At 40.8% G+C, this 24,978-nt stretch overlaps 1 protein-coding gene across 1 annotated transcript in view; it reads left to right on the forward strand.

The window, feature by feature from the left end:
- Window positions 1-24,978, forward strand: part of FBN1 (fibrillin 1) — a 232,038-nt gene that overhangs the window by 201,323 nt on the left and 5,737 nt on the right. Inside the window, exons 49-62 of the mRNA XM_053889084.1 lie at window positions 704-829; window positions 4,534-4,683; window positions 5,056-5,121; window positions 5,629-5,745; window positions 7,539-7,658; window positions 9,166-9,288; window positions 10,635-10,766; window positions 13,186-13,311; window positions 13,875-14,081; window positions 15,993-16,118; window positions 16,368-16,490; window positions 19,263-19,379; window positions 19,591-19,719; window positions 20,806-20,925. Coding sequence (XP_053745059.1) covers window positions 704-829; window positions 4,534-4,683; window positions 5,056-5,121; window positions 5,629-5,745; window positions 7,539-7,658; window positions 9,166-9,288; window positions 10,635-10,766; window positions 13,186-13,311; window positions 13,875-14,081; window positions 15,993-16,118; window positions 16,368-16,490; window positions 19,263-19,379; window positions 19,591-19,719; window positions 20,806-20,925 — 1,782 coding nt within the window. The remainder of the gene's footprint in view (window positions 1-703; window positions 830-4,533; window positions 4,684-5,055; window positions 5,122-5,628; window positions 5,746-7,538; window positions 7,659-9,165; window positions 9,289-10,634; window positions 10,767-13,185; window positions 13,312-13,874; window positions 14,082-15,992; window positions 16,119-16,367; window positions 16,491-19,262; window positions 19,380-19,590; window positions 19,720-20,805; window positions 20,926-24,978) is intronic.

Below are 24,978 nucleotides of genomic sequence, written 5' to 3' on the forward strand. Positions count from 1 at the left end.
ATTATTGTCATGAGTGTTAGTATTCTTGTTAAATTCATAGTTTTCCTAATAGCATGGAGTATTGGGAAAAGCACTGTGAATGGATGGAGGGAATAAGTGTTTCGTTCAAAGGTCTAGATCTCTCACTGACTCATTGTCAACACAAAATTGTGTTGTGGTGACTCTGGAGTTTCTTGCTTCTTTTCTAGCTTAGGGTGGTAGGAAATTACCTTTTCTAATTGGCCAGGAAACTCAGTCTGGGTAAGGGATATTTCTTAATGTATCCTTTAGAAGGCACTTGCAGATTCCATTTTTACAATAAGAACTTTCAAGATTAATTTTTTAATTTTTTTTAACGTTTATTTATTTTTGAGACAGAGAGACACACAGCATGAACGGGGGAGGGGCAGAGAGAGAGGGAGACACAGAATGGGAAGCAGGCTCCAGGCTCTGAGCCATCAGCCCAGAGCCGGACGCGGGGCTCGAACTCGCGGACCGCGAGACCGTGACCTGAGCTAAAGTCGGACGCTTAACAGACTGAGCCACCCAGGCGCCCCTCAAGATTAATTTTTAAAAAGATATCACAGCCTAGAGGTCCACTCAGCATGATGATACAGGAAAAATCCTTATTGGAAGAGTTGTACTTTGTACTTCCACACTTTGCATTTGGTATCTGATGATGTCTCCATTGTGTTTTGGCTTTGACACATGTTAATTCTTTTAGATATTGATGAGTGTGTTGAAGAGCCAGAAATTTGTGCCTTGGGCACATGCAGTAACACTGAAGGCAGCTTCAAATGTCTGTGTCCAGATGGATTCTCCTTGTCCTCCACTGGAAGAAGGTGCCAAGGTAACTGCCTTTGAAGGCTTTAGACTTTCATTACTCTGTGTTTATTTGTTGTGGTTTCACTTTCTTAAACATGGCAAAGCTTTGATTCTTTGTGAAAGAGAAGATGGAGAGCTTTCATTCACTCAGAGGTCTAATGATTACCATATGTCAGAAAGTTCATTTTTACTTTTAAAGTTGAAAACTCATCCATCAAGTTAGGGTTGCTTGTACAACAACTGCCCTGGCACTTGAACCTGTCTCTCCCTCTAAGAACACGGATGCTGATAGGTCACTCAGTGGGGGATCAGCCATGAGCCACTGAATACTGCAAAGCCTGGGGGAAGTTCAGCTCCATGGTCTCTGCCTCTGAAGAGGTGACTTTGCATAAATGTGGCCCAGACTCTAGACTTTCAGTCCAAAAAATGCAGATTAATCCACGTGCTTTCAGGATATAGTGCCCATCCCTCATATCACAAGTTTTCTAAGAAAACAAACTTGAACTGACCAGGATTCTTGCTGGGACATCATCTGTTTTCAGGAGTAATATTTGTGAACTTAAAAAAAGGAAGCCTGAATTTAAGCATAACACAGGCTATTATATCTCAGAAAACTGTTTAGCTCGTAGTAAACAATGCAATGGTGTGTGTCTATCCATTTATACATACTAGTTTAATGAATTTAGAACAAAAAGCCCCGTGCACACTTATTTCTCCCCTCCACCTCAGGGTTTTGTTGTTTGTTCTTTTATTGTTCAGGTTTTTCTTCTTGGTTATTTTGTTATGTTTTGCTTCCATATTACTAAACAAGAGGCAAGGGATATCATTTCAGATTCCAAAAATTGGGGTTTGGTCTCAGCTTCGCCCTCTGTAGCCTAAACAAGTCATTGGATCTTTGGGACGCTCAATTTCCTCATTTTAAACAACCATAATAATACCCGGCCAACCAATCGTACTAAATACGTAACAAAACTTTGTTAGTTTCTGAGTCTTTCATAGAGTCTTGATGAACTTTTCACCTTTCAACTAGCCCTTTTGTTAGCCAATATTTAGAAGTGTGAAGGGGGAGTTGAGACTTCTCTGATTGATTTGATCTCATAGGTGGCTGTCAGAAGCCCACATGGATTTCAGGCTTGTGGGTGGGGTGATAGTTGATTCAAGCAGATATTCTGTTATGGTACAGACCAGCCAGATAAATTCTAAGTCCTACTCCCTTGTTTTTGTGTGCCTTTGGCTTGGCCCAAGTTTGGAAAGAAAGCAGTGAGAAACCAGGTGTGAATCTGCCGATGTGGCAGGCCAGAGGAAACTCATAGGCTATTAATTCAATTTGCACTGGCCTGTCACAGAGGAGGCTAACGCTGCAGGAAGAATCAGCCCAGCTGTGAGCAGCCTTGCCACATGCTCAGCTCCAAGAGGCAGAGCCAGACTTGAGGAATGCAAGCAGGGAAAGTGACTTTTGTAGTTCTGATGAAATTTCAAAGGTCATTAAGGGCTCTTTGCAGATGGACTGGTAAACAGGCATCCTAGTGAGTCCTAGTTAAAGTGTGTGGGCAAGCATAGCTCTCTTTCTCAATGCAAGGCACCTTTGATTAATAAACCAAATCTAGAGAATCACCAAAAGCAGATGTAAATCTCCCACAGGACACAAATTTTGCTGAAGCCAGGGAGTTAAGAGCTGGGTTTTACTTACAAGATGACAAATTAGGAGTCAGGCTTCTATTGCCCATGAAATGAGAAAATTCCACAGAGCAACAGATAATGTTTTTGAAGGAACAATTGTGATAAGACTCAGGTCAACAGATCTTGGCACCTGAAGGCCACAGATATAAAGGGACCACTCCCACTTAACAAAGTTCACTTTACAGTTTACACTTCGTGTGTTTGAGCCTGCGTAATGGCGAGGTTTTTCTTTTTCTGGAGGTGGGTTGGTAAAGTGATGCTGGCGAGACAGGGCTGATTTATGGAGCAGGGTTAATGATAAATGAAAAGGAATATCTAGGTTTAACAGAAACATTTTAAGGTGGAAGACAACAGAGACAATTAAGTTTTAATATATTCATTGAGACATTTTTGTGAGTAGTCACTAAATGATACCTTAAGACAGTTGTAGGTATAAATAATAAACACGAAACATTGTATGTGACAATGAACTTAAAGAATAAAGCGAATCAAAAGGTGTCATTAGAGAAACTATATTCGTTAAATCTTGAAACTTCTCAGCAAAGCGAATATTTGGAGGGCAGGCATGTCACAGGGCAAAGACTGGCTTTTAGTGCTCTTGATCTTCAGAAGATTCACTGAAAGATACCTCTTAGGTCTAGCTGTAACCAATCTGGAGGTGGAGTAAAAATTAGCGAGAAAATGTATCTGGAAGAGTTGGTTGAAGAAGTTGAAGAAGTTCATTGGGGAGGCCAACTGAATTAGACTTACCAAAGCCTGGTATATATGTTTGATTGGTTGATATTTTTACTTTAATTCATGAAAATTTTTCTGATACGATCTTTGGCAACTCAATTATTCTTACACTGTCTCCTTTGTCACGAAATAAAAGCTGAGAAATTGTCTTAACAGAAATGCATAGGTGGCTGTTATTAATATGCTGCCTGGGGTTGAAAAACAGTGACAGGAGAGAGCATACCTGATCATACATAAAGAAGGGGCAATTCCTCAAAATGGATATGAAAGCATTTCCTTAAAACATGCAGATTTTAGCCTCCATGTAACTAGAGGGGAGTCTATAAGGCTTTGGATGCCAAATTTGAGGGGACACACTCCAGGCTTCTGGATGAGCTTACTTTTTAGAGCCACCCAATTTGCTCTATAAGAAATGGAAAAGTCAGTTTCCAAAATTATGTCAAGCAATGCTGGAGAAGTTTGTAGCAACTAGATCCCATCTTCCATGTTGGAGTCACCAAAAAATAACCGATATTAAAGAAATGTATTCTTTGAAAGAAAAATTATTCTCCCTCCTATCTACCCATCTCCCTGCCCTCCTCTTTACCTTCCCTCTCTGTTGAGCTAAACAACCTTCTGTATCGTGTGTGTGTGTGTGTGTGTGTGTGTGTGTGTATAAAATCTGCAGAAAGCCCCAAATGGCGTTTTGTAAATAGCAACTACATCAATAGCTGCTTCAGTGAACGACCATTATTGTCGTATTTTTGCCAGTCCACAAAATTGCCACATCTTTATTTGTTCTGTGCTTGGAATCAGGGGTTTTATTTGGGTTTATTTGGTTGTATTTTGGCTGAGGGGACCCAGAATAAACAACCTGGTGTGAGAGCATAGTAAGTACCAGAACTGGGAGGCCTACCTTAATTTAGTATGCTCACTAAATATTACCCAAAACACATGTAAGCACATCTGTCAATGGAGGGGTCTTGTGAATTATTCCACTTCTTAATGTCCCCACCCGGAAGTCACTGATGATGTCAGCTTTGAAATGTGATAGTGTTGGAGTTTGTTGTTCACATCAAGTTATTTTGGAAAATTGGCTAAAATGAGAAATAATAAAGTGAAAGTCACATGGATGTACTCATCAGATCTCACTACGAAGGTTATCTATGACTTTAAAGATCTGAGCTCAATTACTGTTATAGTCACTTACGTTATGGAGTATTACTATTGTAATGAAAAGAACAATTTAACAAGATGGATTGTTTCTCATTCACTATTATACAGTAACGATGTAGTAGGAAAGCATCTAAAGGGTCTCCTGGATTTATGCTGCAGATTTGCGAATGAGCTACTGTTATGCGAAGTTTGAAGGAGGAAAATGTTCATCACCCAAATCCAGAAATCACTCCAAACAGGAATGCTGCTGTGCCTTGAAGGGAGAAGGTTGGGGTGATCCCTGTGAGCTGTGCCCCACTGAACCTGATGGTATGTCTACCATCTGCACTTCTCTTTTGGCTATTCATACAGCAGCCTGGCTGTGAAATGAGAAATACTGGGTGTAGCCCTTCAGGAGAATAAGACAATTTAATTTAACTGTAAGTCTACCCACAATATTCATTAAGATGATTTTAACTCAAGAGCTGGGTAGTTGTTTCCTTCTGAAATGTGCTATGAATCAGGGCAAGCGGTAGGCACTGGGAGCCTTGTTCACTTGCTCTGATATCTGGGCTTTTCTCGTTCGGTTGTTTCCTGATACATGCAGCCTGTGGCAATCTGGCCATCACTCACTGCTTCGGGAACAGCCTGTAGCTAGTTGCAATTAGCCTGTCTACTAACAAGCGTTCATCTCTACCACAGAGGCCTTCCGCCAGATCTGTCCCTATGGAAGCGGCATCATCGTGGGGCCTGATGATTCAGCAGTTGGTAAGTGGCCTGCACTGGATTCTCAGCATTTTTTAATATTCTTAACCAGCCTCTTCCCTGCCCTTTCTCCAGCTGTTCTTTTTTCTCCACATTTATCTTGGGAAATAAAGCTCTAATTTTTGTCTTTTGATTTATATACGAATTGTATTATTGTATTATATGGTAACATGATATTGCAATATTAGATATTTCATTGGTTAGACAGTGAAATGATTATAATTTACCTTTGTGTTCCGAAAAAGGTACCTTGGGGGTGCCTGGGTGGCTCAGTCAGTTAGGCCTCCAACTCTTGATTTCAGCTCAGGTCATGATCTCATGGTTTGTGAGTTAGCCTTACATCGGGCTCTGTGCTGATAGCACGGAGCCTGCTTGGGATTCTCTGTCTCCCTCTCTCTCTGCCCCTTCCCTGATCTTGCGCTGTCCCTCAAAAATAAAATAAACAAACATTAAAAGAAAAAAAAGAAAAAGGTACCTTGTTATTCACTTTTTTTTAATCCTTTACTTAAGATATGGATGAGTGCAAAGAACCAGATGTCTGTAAACATGGGCAGTGCATCAATACGGATGGCTCCTATCGCTGCGAGTGTCCCTTTGGTTACATCCTGGAAGGGAATGAATGTGTAGGTGAGTAATAAATCGGTTTCTTCCATAAGGATTTTACAGATTAGAAATTACGCCAGTTAGCATTCCTGCTAGGAAGAATAAGTACCAAGATTGGGACAGAAATAGGTTTTGTCCATTCATTCATGCGGCATTCATCTAGCAATACTAGCTGAGTACCCCATGTGTCCAGCACTGTGCTAGGCTCTATGGCTACAGCAGTGACCCAAGCCAACATGGTCCCTCCTTATAGTCTAATGGGGAAGACACTGGACACATCTGAAGAGATAGTTGGAAAGGAAAACATTATAACATATTCTTTTAATTTAAAAAAGATTGTTGATGATCATAATTGTATTCTCTCAATATGTAAAATACAAAATTTATCCAGATTTTATTACATTTAGTAACGTGAAAGGCTATGTACACAGCGTAAACTCCTCTTGTTTTTACTCTGTTATTAAAATTTCAGAGAATGGCTCCTATGTCTGACCTTTGAGCTCTTAATCCATACCAACTCAAAATTGAATCCAAGTATGATGTCTAGGTCTCTAAAAAATCCAAAGAAGTTCAATTTAATCTGAATTAATAATAGCATAAATGCTGAATGTTTGTGTACATTAGAAAGCGTTCTTTCCATACAAGAATCAGGGCATGAGGACTTCCCCCAAAGCTGTGGCCTCGGAAGCGTAAACAAGTTCCTTAGTCTTCCTAGGCCTTAGAATGTAATGTTATGCAGATAGATTAACTTATTTCCATTTACCCTGCAGCTCTAAAAATCTATGATATGTGATTTTTATTCACTTGAAAGAGATGTAATATTCTGGACAGTGAAATGCAATTTCATAGCAGAACAAAAGCAAAGTTGTCAATGTTTTCTCTTTGGAATCTTCAGTTAGTGCTTCTCTGTGCGTGACAGATGAGCCTGCTCACCCAGGTCTCTGTACCACACCTTCTTGCCTTTGCTTTTTGACTCAGAACCCAACATGAAATGTAACCCTGATGGCAGTCCATTACTATTCCGTGTCCTAGATAGCTAAAATAACAATGTTATTTCTCAAAAAGTTCCCTTTCCAGAGGAAGACATTCTCCTCAAGAGATGTGTCAGAAGAACAGCCAGTATTGTAGGTGGATGGGTTGGGAAGCATATATATTTTTTAGAGCTCCTTGGGAAGACTTGTTCTCTCTCCACAGTTGTTTACAGAGATCATACCCTAAACATATTTCTTTGTAGCTTTTCTTCTGCCTAACGTAAACCATCTGGTTTCAACAGAATCAACAAAAAATCTGTGTGAATCTTGATTTTATCCAGTGTATTAATTTTGCTTAACCTCTGGTCTCTTGCTTTGTGTAAGCGGAGTCTTCTATTTTATATCTGGCAAAACTCCATCATGTTTAAGGCTTCTTAGAGAATGATGTAATGTGAGGCCAAACTGGAGATATATTTCTAGGTTTATATAAGTGAAAACTTTTGACTTGTGAGAGAAGCCTTGTTTTAACCCTTTGAGCATCTATTCCCAGTAGGTTTACCTCTTCATAATACAGGAAGCTGGAGAAGCTCACAGAGAAAAGCACTATGAGGGCTGGAAGCCCAGATACTGTCACTGTTAGTGCCACTGTTACTTAGCAGGTGAAATTTCACAGCTATAAATCTGAGGAGATAAGACATGTGCACTCCTTTCTTGCAAAGACAGAATGAGAATAAAACAAGATGCTACAGATCAAAGTACTCTGATAGGGTGAAACGTATCATTTGAGTCCAAGCCCATTTTTTTCTTCATTTGTCGTATTTTGAATACACTCTTGGTCACTTGCAGATACTGATGAATGTTCTGTGGGCAACCCCTGTGGAAATGGCACCTGCAAGAATGTGATTGGTGGTTTTGAATGCACCTGTGAGGAGGGATTTGAGCCTGGTCCAATGATGACTTGCGAAGGTAAGCCTCTTTGCAGAATAGTTGGTTACATCTTCTGATCATGGAGACAATAGCTGGCTGATTACGGTCCTTGATATTAAATCCCACCCAGGGTGTGCAGAATAAAGAACATCTGGCCTGATGGGCCAAACCGTCACTTCTCCTGAAAAAGGTGGAGGTGGTTCGTGGCACCAGTTATGCTGCCTATCATGCAGAGCTCCTGTTGGTGTCTCCCCACTGCTAGTATTTGGATATAACTCCTGTCTTGTTTGCTACCTTCTATTTTCCATTTTCCCCTTCCTTTTTTTCCTTTATCTCCCATGCTCCCTTTCTTTTTTCTTTTTTCCTTTCTACTCATATCTGCACACTGACATAGCCACCAACATCCTGTGGCCATCTGGGGGCAATCACAGCAAAAGAGGTTGCCGATACCCTGTAAGCATCTTCCAGTGTCTAGTAGGATAGATGCATGGAGAGAAGGGAAAGAGAGGGAGTGTCTAGCACAGTGGATCTCAAAGGGTGATCCCTGGATCAGCCACATCAGCATCACCTGGGAACTTGTCAGAAATACAGTTTCTCAGGCCTCCTCCCAGACCTCTTGAATCAGAAACTTGAAGAGTGAAGCCTCGCAGCCTTCCAGGTAATTTCTGATACACTCTCAAGTCAAGAACCACTGGTCACAGAAGTGAATGAAGGTGAAGGTAGACAGTAAAAATGGTATCAAAGTGAGCTCTTCATCAGAGATATGACCTGTCAATACCACTGTCATAGTAGTTGGTCAATCTTTAAAGGCTATGACTAAATATGATCTGGGGTCTCACTGATGTTCTCAGTATCATTAGACTTAGAAAGAAACATGATAATCAAGATGGTCTGTTTTGACCTGTTTTTGCAAAACACATTCTGATGGTTCCAAACAATGAAATCTGTAAAAACCACTTTTATCTATTAAGAGTAAAGCCTATTTAAGGCTGTCACAGCCATCAGTGTAAACTTAGCATCTCCATAAGTGTAAAATTATTCAGAACACCATTTGCTTGGGCACAAGAATCACTGTTATTTCACAGGAGCCTCTTTTATATGGGGAAGGGGAGGTGGTTAATGATATTGGATGGGTCTGCTTTTGTTCTGACTGCAGTTGACTTGACAGCTGTTTTGACTGAATGGAGTAAAGCTGATCCCCATCTTATGTGACTTTAGGGAATGGCAAATGGTCAACTTAAGGCTTCAAAACCAGCATTTCAGAAAAGCTCCCTCTATATATAATTTCTTAATCTAAATAACACTGGTAATTATACCAGGACAATAAGCCTGAACTGGGACTGTGCTAGGAGCACCAGGATACATGATCACCCTGCCTATACCAATTATAAAATAACCAACTCATTTTATGATTCTCTGAAAACAAAAGATTGCTTGGTGCATCCACGTTGATGACAATGCAACATTTCAACTTTTGATAAAAATAGATTTTATTTTTTTGGTTGATGCCATTGACCCATTATTTTCATGCTACCTTCTGCTGCAGATATAAATGAGTGTGCCCAGAATCCTCTCCTCTGTGCTTTCCGGTGTGTAAACACTTATGGATCATATGAATGCAAATGTCCTGCTGGATATGTTCTTAGAGAAGACAGAAGGATGTGCAAAGGTAAGACATCCACATTAAAGGTCATCTAAGCTGAGGGGGTCTAACTCTTATCTATAAGGAAAATGTCTCTCCAAAGCTTCTATTGGTAGAGGAAGACTTTGAATCAGGAAACCCTCCTGTAGTCCATGGACAATATGGGGGTCGTCATCACCTCCTTTCCTCCCAAACTGTAGCTTCAAGCATCATCAAACTGAATCAAGGGCCACCCTGCAGATCTTTTTGAGCTCACTATGCATTGCATGCCTATGACATGGCAGACACTCTGTAGGATGCAAAGATATAAAGAAAAAAAGACATTTACTCACAATCAAGAAGCTCAGCATGAAGAGGTTGAGACAGAGATATAAATAATTGTATTATGGTGTGATAAGTGAGAACTGAGAACACGAAGGAGTATAATAATATTAATTAAATAATTTTTAAAAGTCCCCATCACTAAGGGATGGCATATTCCAAGAATGGGGATAGCATATGGAATCTACTTTAGCTAAAGATTTCCATGAATAATGCTTACTGAACCCATGTAATTACTGGGGCACTGGAGTAGGCTCTGCAATATGAAGTTGGGTAAATCATGGGGCTCCCTGAAGAACACTGATTTGCTCCTTCAAAGTCTTAAGTGAGAAGATCCTTGTTCCCTTCAGATGGGTTAAATAGGATTTTTTCTTGAAGATGAAGAGATTTCCTAACAAAAAGCTCTACATCACATTCAGGATAAGTCCAAATTTCTCAGCTCAGACCACATAAAGGAGGAAGATAAAGAGAGGGAAATGCAAGAGGACAATAAGGAATGAGGAAGACCCCTCCACACCAGGAAAAAGGAAATGAAGGAGGGAAGAACCAGTAGAGAATATGATTTTTGTGAATGTTTGTCTTTTCCTCAAAGTGTAAAAACCAAAGCTTTAATTATACAATGACTCTTCTAATATTACATCACACTAATTAATATTATATAAAAATATCATATATTATGCTTTCAGTATAGTTATCATACAATGGAAGCTTTGGCTTCTTAAAACATATTGTAATTATAATGACGTTGTTATAGCTGTCATTCTATCTTGAAAGATTTAGAGAAGACCTTTTTGAGTTGAATTCATCAAAAAGAATTAGCCATACTTCCTGCCTTTGAAGAAATTATCCATTAGGGAATAATTTCTTCAAGTTCAAAGGTGGTTAGAAGACTCCTTTCCAATCTTAGGGGGCCAGCACCCACAGTACAAAAGGAAGTAGGTTAACACTGAAGTAGCGTAAATGAAACCTGATTGCTTGAGACCATCTCATGCTTAAAAGGCAAGAAGTTAATGAAGCTTATTTTATAATTTGCGGTTGTACGTTCTTTCCAGATGAGGATGAATGTGAGGAGGGAAAACATGACTGTGCTGAGAAGCAAATGGAGTGCAAGAACCTCATTGGCACATACATCTGCATCTGCGGGCCTGGGTACCAGAGGAGGCCTGACGGAGAGGGCTGCATAGGTAAGGGAGTCACTGCCAAAGGAGCTTTGCAGGAGTCAGAAATGACAAAGGACAGAAGGGACTTGGGGTCTGAGTCCCTGTGGGCAATGTGTTCTTCGTGGCCAGACCCATCTTGCCTCTCTTACCTTGTGTCATGATTTTCCTTGGAGATCCCCTTGGCTCTCGATTATCAAGGGATTCCATGAGCACTGCCATTCTCTGAGCTGGCCTTTGCCAACTTTCTCAGCTCATTTTGCTGCCATGATTTGGCACCAGGTGTTTCCTCTAATTCTTTGCTTTTTATTTTATTTATTTTAATTTTTGAGAGAGAGAGAGTGCAAGAGCAGGGGAGAGGCCAAGGGAGAAAGAGAGATCTTAAGCAGGCTCCACACTCAGCTCAGAGCCTGACGCTGGACTCAATCCCATGACCCTGGGATCATGACCTGAGCCGTCAGACCTCTGGAATCGTGACCTGAGATGTCAGACGCTCAAATTACTAAGCCACCCAGGTGCCCCTCCTTTACTTTTTATACTTTTTTTTGTTGTTTTAGGGTCATTTGTCTTTACGACATTAGAATGTCTTTCTATTGATCCAACTTTGCTATTAGCACCCTGATGTTGAATTACAGATGCCAGGTCCCTCTGAACCAGGAATATCACTAAACCAGTGGGATCTTCCACCAGAGAATCTGTTCTTGTCTAGAGTGAGGTCCAGGCACTGGTATTTCTGAAAGTTTCCTAGGTGATTGTAATATGGATCCTGCATTGAAAACCACAGCTTCAGATCAGGGATTGGCAAACTATAGCTAGAGGGTCAAATCCAGCCTGCCAGCCTACCTCCTATTTTTGTAAATAAAGTCATATTGCAACATAGCTATAACCATACATTTGTATATTATCCATGGCTGCTTTCATGCCACAAAGGCAAAGCAGAATAGAGTGAATGCAACAGAGACCATATGGCCTGCAAAACCTACAAGATTACTATGTATGATATAGTAATGCTAAGTATTATCATAACTTAGAGAAAAAGTTTCCGACCTCTGCTTTAGACCATCAATATAGGAGAAAACTATGAGAAAATTCCCATGTGTCCTTTTTAATTTTAATAATCAGTGACACCAGAACAATAAATTTTATGTTGTCAGTCAAGAAGCTCAAGAACCTCATTGTCCCCTTACCCTGTAAGGTACAGAATTAAACAATAATTGAGCAGACTTTAAAGATTTTTTTTAGTGTTTATTTCTGAGACAGAGAGAGAGCATGAGTCAGGGAGGGGTGGAGAGAGAGGGAGACACAGAATCAGAAGCAGGCTCCAGGCTCTGAGCTGTCAAGCACAGAGCCTGATGCGGGGCTCGAACCCACAGACTGCGAGATAATGACCTGAGCTGAAGTCGGATGCTCAACCGACTGAGCCACCCAGGCGCCCCTGAAGAGCAGACTTTAAAAGCACAGAAAAAGTATTTGGACTATGATCATGCACTAGATCTTCCAGGTTCAGTGGTTCACCTCAGTTGCACATTGGAATCAGAGAACTCAGCTCCCACCCCAGACATTCTGATTTAATTGGTCGGGGGGTGACATGGGCATTGGGATTTTTAGCCTGTTTCAACACTACCCTAAATGTCACCTTTGAACTTTCTGCCTCTCATAATGAGATGCCTGCCTTGGGGGCTCAGAACTATTCTCCATGAGATGCACTTAAGCAAATAACTTTACGATTTTTCTAAAAAATCATCAGATAATTCTAAGAATCTCCGGCTTGTTTTAATGCCTTTTTTTTTTTAACCTGGGAGCCTGGTTTATGATTTATTATTCCTCAATATTGTTGAAGTATTATAATAAACATAACCTATATTGAATTGGAAGATTATGTGTAGACAAGTCTGAGGTCAAAACTGACCCATTACAGACATTATTCTGAGGAAGTATTATATTTCTTCAGCATGTTGATCTTAAGTATTTATGTTTTTCCCTTCACTTGAAATCATCCTTTTTAGGGACAGATATGGAAAGTTTTAAATTTTATTAAGTGAAATATGTGTATGTACATAAAATGCTGTTACCTACCTTTAAGCACATCAAAATACCATCAAGTATGGTTTTTAAAGGATGGAAGTAGACACACACATTGTGTATTTGCTCACATGTGCAAACTCCATTTCTAGAAGGTTACGTGAGAAACCAGCTGTAGCACTGGTCACCTCCCAGGAGGGGTGTTTGGTGGCTGAGGAATAAGGGAGGAAGGGGCACTTTTGCTCAATACTCTTTTGTACCTTTTGAATTGAGAGCCGTGTGAGAAGGATATCTATTCACAAATTTCAAAAGAAAGAAGAAAGAAAGAAAGAAAAAGAAAGAAAGAAAGAATGAATGAATCCATCCCTGTACAATGTAGTCAGGTGACTGCTTTTGTTTCTGATCTTTCGATCACACCACACAGATGAGAACGAGTGCCAGACCAAGCCGGGGATCTGTGAGAATGGGCGCTGCCTCAACACCCGGGGGAGCTACACTTGCGAGTGCAATGACGGGTTCACGGCCAGCCCTACTCAGGACGAGTGTCTTGGTGAGCACAAACAGGATGATTTCGTAACCCCGAACTCCATGCTGGGATGCTTGTCACCCACATCGCTTATTTGAAATAATAGAAATTGTTAACATTTGAGGCAGGTTCATATTTTGGAAATGACTTAATGACTGTGATTGTCCATGGGGCTTAGCACCACCCTGAAGCTAAATTCTTCCTTCACTAATTGTATCAATGAATCACTTGTTTGGAATGTCTTTCTCCGCTGCCTTTTTAAGCCCTTGGTGCTCAGGGTCCGATTCCATGTGTTTTTCTGCCCCTGTCTCTGCAGCATGACTATCCCTCCGTATTTCTGAGAGCAGATAGAGATACAACCTTGTGCACGCTAATGCCTTCCTGCCCACTTACTGAATTTCTTGTCTTGTTTCCCTCAGATGTCCTTTCTCTCTTACTGCTGTTTCCAGCTTTCCTTTATTGCTTCTTCTCACCCAGGGTAAAGTGTTATATCCTTTTTGAGTTTTATGTTTGATCAAATTCTTAATACATTGTTATGCTCATAAAGCTCCATAAAAACCCTCTGTGCAATGTAACGTCCCTTCCAGACAACCGGGAAGGGTACTGCTTCACGGAAGTGCTCCAGAACATGTGTCAGATCGGCTCGAGCAACAGGAACCCTGTCACCAAGTCTGAGTGCTGCTGTGATGGCGGGAGAGGCTGGGGCCCCCACTGTGAGATCTGCCCTTTCCAGGGTACTGTGGCCTTCAAAAAACTCTGCCCCCATGGCCGAGGATTTATGACCAATGGAGCAGGTACTTCACTTATGGTCCAAAAATACTTGCAGGGAATCTGTTTGTTTGTTTTCTGAAAAACAGTTGAGAATATGGAATCTACAGTATGGGCTTAGGCTGAGTTGCATGGTTTATACATCAACAAAAACCCTTTATTGTATCTTTGTACAATTATCTATTGTAATCTTTTAGACAGTCAAGGCCAGGCTGCTAAAGTGTCCTTGATCCATCTGATTAAGTTGTATGTGCTTGGGTCCCTGCCCCTGCAATACAAGGAGTCCTCAACTTTTAAACAGAGGTTTGTTGTCAGTTACTGGTTACTCGGAATGTAATTTTTTAGATAAACCTTGGAATAAACGATCACTAAATTCCTAGACTAGTCCACCCATATGTATTTGCACTCGTAAAATTGGCCAAAATAGACTGCATGAAAGAAGTATAAACGATGCTGATATACTGGCAATTAAAACACAGTTGCCTCTGGAATAGCGCAAGCTGCTTTCAGTTGGGAAACATGGGGAGGCTGTCCACGTCTCTGAGGTCGCCCCAAAGACAACTTCCAGGCCTGGGCTTGTCACCAGTAACTGCAATTGTTTTCAGTCTCATGAAATAGAATGGAGAGAGACTCTTAGAGCTCCTTGGGAAGGCATTGGAAGTGAGAGGAGAAGAAGGAGAGTAAGCAGGATTTGTGTTGATGGTTGAAAGATGTGGCCAAAGGTGGAATAATAGAACTGGATGTGTGGAGGCACACAGCCAGATAGATTAGGCAGGGTAACCAAAAGCAATTTATGATTCTTCTGAGGATGTGAAAATCAGACAGTGGAGAAGATTCACTTCTTGAAACCAGTCAGGGTAGGCACATTGCATTTCAGAGTAAACTTGAAAGAATTTGGAAAAATAACATCTGTTGAAATAAAATGGTTGTTTGGCAATTAAAGGCTAAGAACTCATTTAGTCTTGGCACCCCACCAATCACTAAGGAGACAGGTGGGTCACGATGTGGAAGGACAGCGGGTTTCACGCTCCACAGTACATGTCGACCAAGTCTTTCTCCCTGTGGTGGAGCTGGGATTAAGATCTCTGTTCCTTATCAGGCTGCAAAACCCAGCCCAGCGACCCACCCCAGAGCCTTAGTGCTTCCCTTACCAAGGGATGTTTGGTCCCATTTCCCCAATATTATGCAATGTGATATTTTGGGGGATTAACTGTAAATACAACAAAAAGAAAAGAACCTTCCTCCTTATTCTGGACAGGCAATATTAGAAAAAAAATGGATTTTTTTTTTTTTTTTTTTTTTTTTTTGTCAAAAGAATCTACTGCTATGATCCATTTATGGATCAAGCTTGCTTGATGGCATGAGATAGAGCAAGGAGCTAAATATGTCTGGATGAGATGGTTGTTCTATAGACCCAGAGGGGAAAACTGTAAATTTAGAAAACCAATTCTTTTTAAAAAATATTTTTAATGTTTGTTTATTTTTGAGAGAGAAAGAGAGAGATCACGCACATGTGCAGGAGTGGGGAGGGGCAGACACAGAGGGAGACACAGAATCTGAAGCAGGCTCCAGGCTCCAGCTAACAGCATAGAGCCTGATGCGGGGCTCGAACCCATGAGCTGCAAGATCATGACCTGAGCCAAAGTCAGAAGCTTAACCAACCAAGCCACCCAGGCGCCCCCCAATTCTTTTTAAAGAATTGATTAGTTACTAGCCTGATTAGTTATTATACTCTCATCCAATGCAGTTATTCATTTGCCTTTTGTTATAGTTACCATTACATATGAAATTCATGCTGTCATCTCTTTGGCTTAATTTCTTAGGTCTATAATACAGTAACAGTTTATTAATATTTACAGTGACATCACCTCTACATATTAATGTTGTCCGTTTTATAATGTCTTTCTTATTTTAACTTCTGACTGTTAAATTAACAGATATTGATGAATGCAAGGTTATTCATGATGTTTGTCGAAATGGGGAATGCATCAATGACAGAGGATCATATCATTGCATATGTAAAAATGGCTACACTACAGATATAACTGGAACTTCCTGCATAGGTAAGTGCTGTATTTTTGATGTTCAGATAATTATTCTGAGTGGAAATTACATATTATGGGAAAAAATATAAATCCTCAAACTGAAACACTAAAAAGCCTATGTAATTTCATAGGAAAACATAAGACAATGATCAAAGACAACACAGAGTTTACCTTTTCTTTTCTCAAAGCTAAAATTCTCTGTTAGACCCTGTGGGTACTGACCATCATTTTAGGGTGGATGGTCACACTGTCTCTTTTTGATCATAGATCTGAATGAGTGTAACCAGGCTCCCAAACCCTGCAATTTTATCTGCAAAAATACAGAAGGGAGTTTCCAGTGTTCTTGCCCGAAAGGCTACATTCTGCAGGAGGATGGAAGGAGCTGCAAAGGTAAAGTATAAGTTGCCTGCACCCACTCACCTGCCTTCTGGGCACATGGTTGTATTCCTTGTGCATTTGAGGAATCCACAGGCAAACTGAAAAATCCCCCCACTGGCAAGAGGTGCTTCCCTGGAGTTAGTTCCTCCCTGGGACCTCCCTGCCACCCACTCCTATGCTGGCTGGCTGGAGGTTGAGGCCAGGGAGATTGCTGGGGACTGCTGGCAACAGCCATCCTCACTGCCTGCCCCTTGGGCATCCATGGGAGTGGCCCATGAGGGTGTCGGAGACAGCAGAGCCAGCTCTGTAAGGCCCAGGTGGGGCAGATTCCTACTTGATTATTTCCTTTCTGCTTTCTGTTCATCATATTTAGATAGCCAATCTATCCAACAACTAGAGCCCAAGCCTCCAGCATTGTCCATCCTCAGATTAATCGGTGCCTAGAAGATATTGTGCCTACCTAAGTAAACACTTTGTCTAGGTTTTTGTTCTACCAAATAGGGCCATTCCTGCCCTCCAAGAGCTTATCTAAGCCATAAATATCATAAAGAATTAAGAAACAGCAGAACTTTATGTGGAAATCCCTCCTCAACCAGAAGTTACCCTTTGGAAAATTTTGTTGGTGTAAATTTACTCCAAGAAACATCTTCCTCAACAATACGAACTTCACATATTGAGTGAATAATAGCACAAGTGAATCAGACTTAAGGGTAATTTTAAAAGTGAGGGATTTGGAACAGGAAAGGTAGACCAGATGGTAGAATAAGAGCTAGAGAGTTCTGCCACGAAACCTTGATGGAGCAAAAAGCAAATAAGGGAAGTTAAATGGTGGGGTGGAATGGAAGTGGAGAGCAAAGAGAATTAGGACCCTCAACCCTTTTCTTGTGTCTGCTTAGAATTAAGAGGCTTATAATATAGGATGACATAATGAACAATGCATGAGGTTTCCCTATGCAGCACAAATCCTATATAATCCTGTAATTTGGGGAGAGGAAGTTGAGAGACGTAGTTAAAAATTCTGACTCTCTTAATATAAGAGTTGTTTACAGCTTTGTTCTTCTCAAGCATAGAACTTCTCAATCTGTGGATCACAATGAGCTCTGGGCAAGGTAAGGCTAGAGCTCAGAGCAATAAACTTATTCATGGAAATAGAGAACCAAATTAAAGAGAAAACACCTCTCAGCGTGGATACTATCTGTACCAAGCAGAACAAATTTACAGCATTTTTCTAGCCTGTGGGAGCAGAAAATCCTTAAAAATGTCTAAAAAGAGAAAAAATGGAAATTAAATGTACTGTAGTAACTGTGTTTTTTCACAATGTATAAAAAGCACAAGTAACACTTTCTTTGTGGTTTTAGGAGTGGGAAGAGCAGGGACATGATTTTTACAGATCCTCTTACAACATAAGTCCCTTTCTCCTGTTGTTCTCATGAGGTCTAGATTCTTCCACATACTTGGCACATAGGACTAAAGATCAAACCGTGTGGTGCAGATACATGTACTACTGAAACTGACAGAAAAGAGCCTCAGAGGGGAGCCCAGGGGAGATGTGGGACCAGCACTTCCCCCCATGAGAGCTGGGTAGGATCCAGATAAGAGGAGAGAAGGGGAGCCAAGATGTTCTTGGAGGTGAGAACAGCAAGTGTTGCTGTTCTTAATATGTTGTAGTTAGAAAATAGTGTCAGAAACCACTGAGCTGTCTCCCTCACCTGTGTGCAGGTAAGCTTCAGCAAATGTGTGACAGTGCTCTAGCAAGGCTCGTTGAGTCATAGAAAGGGGAGGCCCCACAGCTATGTAAAAAGCATGGGACTGGCTCCATTTTGAGAGAAGTCGGCACTGGGAGAAATATGGGGGCTTGGGGGTTCTTTTGGTTTAGGTCCCCTCCAGATGTTACTCTAGGCAGGAACTGGCACTTATCTTCAGCTGCAAGCACAGCTCTGTGTGCAGTGACCAAACAAGGTAGGAAGGTAGATTGGTTCCTGAATACACCATGATTTTTTTTATATTAATATTCAGCTAAAAGCTGGAACATAGTTTGTATCTCTTGATGTCTTTAAACAGCAGTGGCGTTGAGAATGAGCCTAGAAATTCCGGCAATGAGGAAAGAAGCCTGGTCAAAGCAGAGGATTTTATTGAAATATGGAAAATAATGTTGCATAGATACTGTAGGCAGTTTTTAAATGTGCTATTAGCTTATCAGAGTGAGTTTTTCTTACCTTTGCTTCCTTCTTGATTGCTCAATTTTGTTTTACCAAAGGAGAATCTCTAAAAAAAAAAAAAAAAAAAAAAAGTCAATTTGGTTTGATTTGCTTTGGTTGAACACCTCATTTGAGCAGATTCAAAACAGCAAACAGAAAAGACCTAAGCAAACAATTTAATTTCCAGCCTCAACATTTCTTTCTGTAATTCAACTTGAATAGATCTTTTCAGCACTCTGGAAAATTTTGAGAATCCCTAATCTTTTACTTCATTGTGTAATTTATTTAAAATGTCACAATTTATTTGAAATTCCTTTGTTGATAAATTCCTACATTCCTCTCACGGAAGGGAATTGGGATTTCCTTGGATCCCCCAAAGAGCTACATTTTTTGGTCTAAATGGAGACCACATTTTATCTTTCAAACCTTTATTTGCTTGATTCCTCCCAGCCATTTACTGCATCTCTATTCTGGCCACAGTCATTGGAGACATACAAGTCAGAACCAGAACTCCTTCCTAGGCCAGTTGCTAGGTACCTGTGCTCTCAGTTTGACTCCAATACTCATCTTACATATTTTTTAATAGATCTTGATGAGTGTGCAACTAAGCAGCACAACTGCCAGTTCCTGTGTGTTAACACCATCGGCAGCTTCACATGTAAATGTCCTCCTGGATTTACCCAACACCATACCGCCTGCATTGGTAAGTGGAGAGGAAAATCCCTATAGGAAACGTAGCTGTTCCTTTAAGGAATTGTTTTCTAGTTCCTCTGTTGGGATAAGAAGGCAAAAACTAAAAAAAAAAAAAAAAAAAGTACAACAGAAAGTGAATCATCACTCTCTCTTCCTTTTAAACAACAGAAAGTGAGTTCAGTCCATTTTAATTCCCACTTTTCCCCAACTGCTTCTTATAGATAACAATGAATGCACTTCTGACATCAACTTGTGTGGGTCTAAGGGTATTTGCCAGAATACTCCTGGGAGCTTCACCTGCGAATGCCAGCGAGGATTCTCTCTTGATCAGAGTGGTGCCAGCTGTGAAGGTGGGTAGGGGCCTCAGCTTGATGCAGCTGGTAATTCCTGGTGGAGATAATCTGTGTGACTGTCAAAATCTTCATTATCACCCTCTGTGAGCAGAACAGAGCACAGGACTATCACCCAACTGAAGATGGGGAATATTTTTCCTGGTTGGCACAGGTATCATATCTTAGAGATCCATCTTTTGTCTCATGCTTGATCATGTCTAAACCTGTGCCTTTCCTCAATATGTGAAGACTTTATCTGCTCAGTTATTAATGTAATCTAATAGGGCATGAACTAGTCAAGAAAAAAAGCTAGGTTCCTGAATTTGATTCATTAATATTCCAGTCATTGGATCCAGAGTCATAAAAGAATTCCCCTAATGTGGATTAAATATATGAAGAATGACTCTTCTGATAATAATATAATTAAAATTTTGAAATTTTTTGTAGGATTTTATTTTTGTACTGACATCTTTTGGTTTCTAACTCTAGCATGAATAAAAAAATACAAATAATTTACACAGCTATCCCATAGAGTACTCTTGTGCCTTACATTAGTTTCTTCATCATTTTTACTTGTCAACTTTACCAGGGATATCTAAATGTCTTTTTCCTTGGACTTATCAAAAGCTCCAGAGCACATATTCTTGAAGTTTTGGTGGAAGAATACTTTTTTAGGGGTCAGATTTCTTATTAAAATTGCCTTTTTTATATATGCCTTTATATTTATATAATTTATATAAATATATTTATATAATTGCCTTTATATATATGCCTATATATTGCCTTATATGCCTTTACCATGCATATAAATGTTGCTTCAGAGACCAACTCTGAAACAAATGTTGATGTGGCTTAAAGCTGGCTCTACTTTTTTTTTTTTTTTTAAGTTTATTTATTTTGAGAGAGAGAGGGAGAGTGAACAAGAGCACAACTTTGGGAGGGACAGAGAGATAGAGGGAGAGAGAGAGAATCCCAAGCAGGCTCCGTACTGTCAGTGCAGAGCCCAATGCAGGGCTCAGTCGTATGAACCAGGAGATCGTGACCTGAGCCGAAATCAAGAGTCAGATGCTGAACTGACTGAAACGGCTCTCCTGTCCTTCTCAGATGTGGATGAGTGCGAAGGAAACCATCGCTGTCAGCACGGCTGCCAGAACATCATTGGGGGCTACAGATGCAGCTGCCCCCAGGGCTATCTCCAGCACTACCAGTGGAACCAGTGTGTCGGTACGTAGTTTTTCCTTGTTACTATGGTGAATCACTACTGGCTCCTGTGAGTCAAAATACTGCTTTCTTTCTGAAAACTTTAAACGTGTCATTAAATCAACAATATTCACTTAAAATTGCCCTCACCTGGTTGGAACCAGAGGAAAGTTGTAGCCTTTGCAAAATAGCAAACGAAGAAAAAAGATAATGATAAAGGTACTTGGAGAGCATCGGAAATGAAATGCCCCTAGAATCTCTTCACTCTCAGTGTCCCCCTGCTCTTCTGCTGCATGGAGTCACTGGCCCACACTGCAGGTACACATGAGGGCCAACAGAATCCTACCTCAGCCTGAAAAATATCAGCCAGCCAGAGGCTATTTTCAGTGACTCTCGGCCTGAAGACACAGAAGTGGTCCCATTCAGCTCTACACATCTTTTGGGCAGAGTGTGAGCAGCAGACACAGCAAATTTTTTCATCATCACTAAATTCTTTTGAAAATTAAGGGAGACTCATGAACTTATTAAATTGAAATTATGTGATTTTTGATTTCATAATGTCATGGGAAAATAATCTCAATGCACACCAGAGAATCCAAACACTGTGAGTTTAGAGGGACCCCGGATCCATTTATCCCAAACTCTTGATTTTACTATAAAGACCTCAAAGCCCAAGGAAGAAGTCTGTCCTTAACCTGGTTCCTTTGTGACATGCTTGCAGCTGGAGCCCCAGGCCCCTAACTTCCTGACTTAGGGCTGCCTTTCAAGTGTCATGTTCACTTGTTTTTTTGTTTTGTTTTGTTTTTCATTCATCAAGCCTCTACATAGCACCACTGCAAGCTTGGTGCTCAGGTGAGCTGTTCTAGCTACCACACTCTTGGGAAGAGAGCCTTCCTTAGCAAAGAGGCAAGGATTACTGCTTCGTGGGTGGCTGCTCCACATCTCAATGCTTTGCTTTATTCCAAATGAAGATACATTTGGTGTGTTTTAACTTATCAGAACTGGATCTCTCTCATTTGGTTTGATTCTTTTCAAGGCACGGTTTTGCAGAAGTGAGTAGGGTTGGCTAAAAGGACACCAGTGCTGGGAAGAGTTTAGACTACACAACTTACTGACAGCCTTCGTCTCCTCTTCCTACCTTTAGTCCAGGAATAGTGGAGATGGACAGGTCATGTCTTCATTGCCTGGAGGCTCTCCTTTGGCCCCATGAAGATCATCTCTGGCTGGGAGTTCTAGAATAAATAGATTAAGAAGCAGTAAGAGGTTTGGGATTTTTTGATGTCCAAAAGATACTAGCCCAAACTGGGCTCATAATTCTTGAGAATGAGCGTTGCCTTGGGCCAGAATGGCTTCCCCAGAGCTGTGCAGAGCAGATCTTTTGAACCAGCCCTCTCTGGATCCTCACTCATAGGCAGCCAGAATTTCACTCTTAGAAGATGGATGGGTTTAGGGTCAGGGGCCACTGCATCTCATTGTTTTCTAGAAAATATCAAACTTCCAGGTGGAGTTGGAGTTGAGCCATGTTGACCCAGAGAAAATTTGTAAAAGAAAGTCCCTCCTACATTTTCGAATTCTCTTATTGGTTCTCCCTTAACACCACAGCTAACAAACACTATACAAGCCTAATGCTCAAAAATTTGATTTTACAGGACAGAGTGGGTAGGTTTCAGTCTGCTTTCAAGGAGGGTGTTTGGAGAATCTAATGCTGTTTCGATAAAATTAAAATGTCTCTTTTTCTAAAAAAGGATAAAACTCTCACCAATTTTAAGTATTAACTGATAGTAAAACAAAGATTTTGGAGTACAGAAAAACTGCTCCTGGAGCCTTTTGCTCCAGGGTGCACAGGATGGAAATGGTCAGAAGAGTGCAAAGCATGTTCAACAAATCGTGTTTGTATATTGATGAAAAGGGTGAGTACACAAACAGACTATTTTCAAGCAATAAACACTGAACATTTGCCAATTTCTTATCTTCATTCCTGCTCTGCTCCATCCCAGTTCTCTAATGCAGATAAGCAAGTTTAATTTAAACTTTATTAGACTTTCAAGGAATAAAAAAAGGTATAGTAAAATAGAAAAGAATGTGAAAGAGGAGGAGGAGAGTTCTTGGCTGGGATAGATATTTATACTAACACAGATAGATCCTCAAGGCTAGAAAGACCCTTACAGATTATCTAGTCTGGCCTCATTCCCAAAACACAAATCCTTCCTCAAACTCCCTTGATTGTCCTAGTTTGACTCAAATACCATCTTGAAGGGCATTCACTTTCTCCCAATATAGCCCAATTTAGGTATAGAAAACTTTAATTCTTAGAAATGTTTTTGTTTTCATAGAAAATGAACTATTCCTCCCTCTACTTCTAACCATTGGTCCTATTTCTGTCCTTTGGAACAATACAGAATAAATCTAAGTTTTATTTTGATGGGTCTTGTCATACATATACAGACATGGGCCTTAGAGATTTTATCAGAGTCCCAGCAGGAAATGGATGGCTGAGCCCAACCAAAAGCACAGGACAAAGGAGAGGAGGCTGTTGATGCTCCATGCAGCTCAGCCTCCAGGGTCTGAAGATAGACATGAGGGACAAGGAGAAGACACCCAGCACAGGGATATTCTTTCCACCAATGTAAACCCCCTAATTTCCTCATTCATTCCTTGGTGCCCATAGTCTCCACTGGTATCTGTCACACACTTCATCTCTGATTTAAACTAAGGGGAAAAGAACAAAGACAATGGCATATTTATTTCTGTTCTAGGAACCTTGGAGCCTAAATGATCTTAAGTGTATACTTGAGAGTCCTTGGACATAAAGGTTCCCAAACAGACCTGTAGCTAGGCACTGAGTCATAGCAGGCAGCTCAACAAATGGCTTTCTTATTGTATATCTATTCCTTCCACACAGGGAAGAAGGAGAGAAGGGAGAGGAGGAAGGAAGGGATATATAAGGAATAATATAAATATTATACATATGCAATCACCCTGCGCCCACCATTTCTATGCACCTGTTTCTCTAACTTAAAAACAGATTTTTCTTAGAAACAATTTTGTTCTGTATAAAGGAATCTACCTTAGCAAATAAGGTAAAACCAATTAAAGGGCAAAGGAAGTACCAGTTTAAATGGTGATTAGTCTCTTGAGAGATACTGTGGTCTAAATAAAAGCACGTGACTGCTTTGGTCAGACAGACCTGGGTGTACATCTCGGTCCTGCTGCTGCTGTCAGGAGACCTCAGATGGGCTTTGTGAGCCTCACTTTCTTTATCGGTAAAACAGGGATTATAATACCTTCTGCCCATAATTTTCAGGAAGGTTAAGTAAATGAACGTGAGGCACCTCATATTCTGTCATGCAATAGGCATCTAATAAATGTTAGCTACGTTTCCCCTCCTCCCTTTCATTGGAAGTATTTGCTGAGTGAGGTGCAGGCCAATCTCCCTGTGTTCAATTGAACATATGCCTGAAAATGGGCCACAGCAATTAAGAAATGTCTTACCAGCAAGCTTGCAACCTGCCCTTATGAAGACAGGCCTACAAAAATCTATTTGAGATTTCAAAAAAGTATAAATTAGAAATAGAGAGATACTCAAGGTTTTTCCCCTCAAGTTGATTTTTCAAGTCAGATTTCTTTTTCCTGCTTTTTACCATCAGACTTGGCAGGTCCCCGTGGGTAGCAGTCCTGCAGCATCTGTCTCTATTGTGGGTTTTTTCCAATTATTGCTCGTGAAGTCTGCACTGAATCTCTTCCAGCCATACTTTGCTTTAGACACGGCCCAGACACTCTGGGCAGGAGGCTGGTTTGGATAAGGGGGGGGCCCGTTCAGAGATGGGAGCAGACATACCAGAAGGCACTATTCATCCCCAGGACAAGCACCTGGGGGCTTTTGCAGATTTTTGAAAAGGAAGTACAAGCAGGGCAGACACTTCCTGCAGGATGTCAGCCCTTGCCAGCCCTGCACATCCTGAAAACGGAGGACTGGAAAAGCAGCCTCCAGGAGGATGGCTGGTCTCTGCCTCGGAGACTGTGGTCCCGTTCATGGAGAACTGCAGGACTCCTTCCCTCCCACCCTGAACCTTGAAC

Source organism: Panthera pardus, unplaced genomic scaffold, assembly GCF_024362965.1.
Source record: "Panthera pardus isolate Hobbes unplaced genomic scaffold, ASM2436296v1 HiC_scaffold_24, whole genome shotgun sequence".
Taxonomy (NCBI): Eukaryota; Metazoa; Chordata; class Mammalia; order Carnivora; family Felidae; genus Panthera; species Panthera pardus.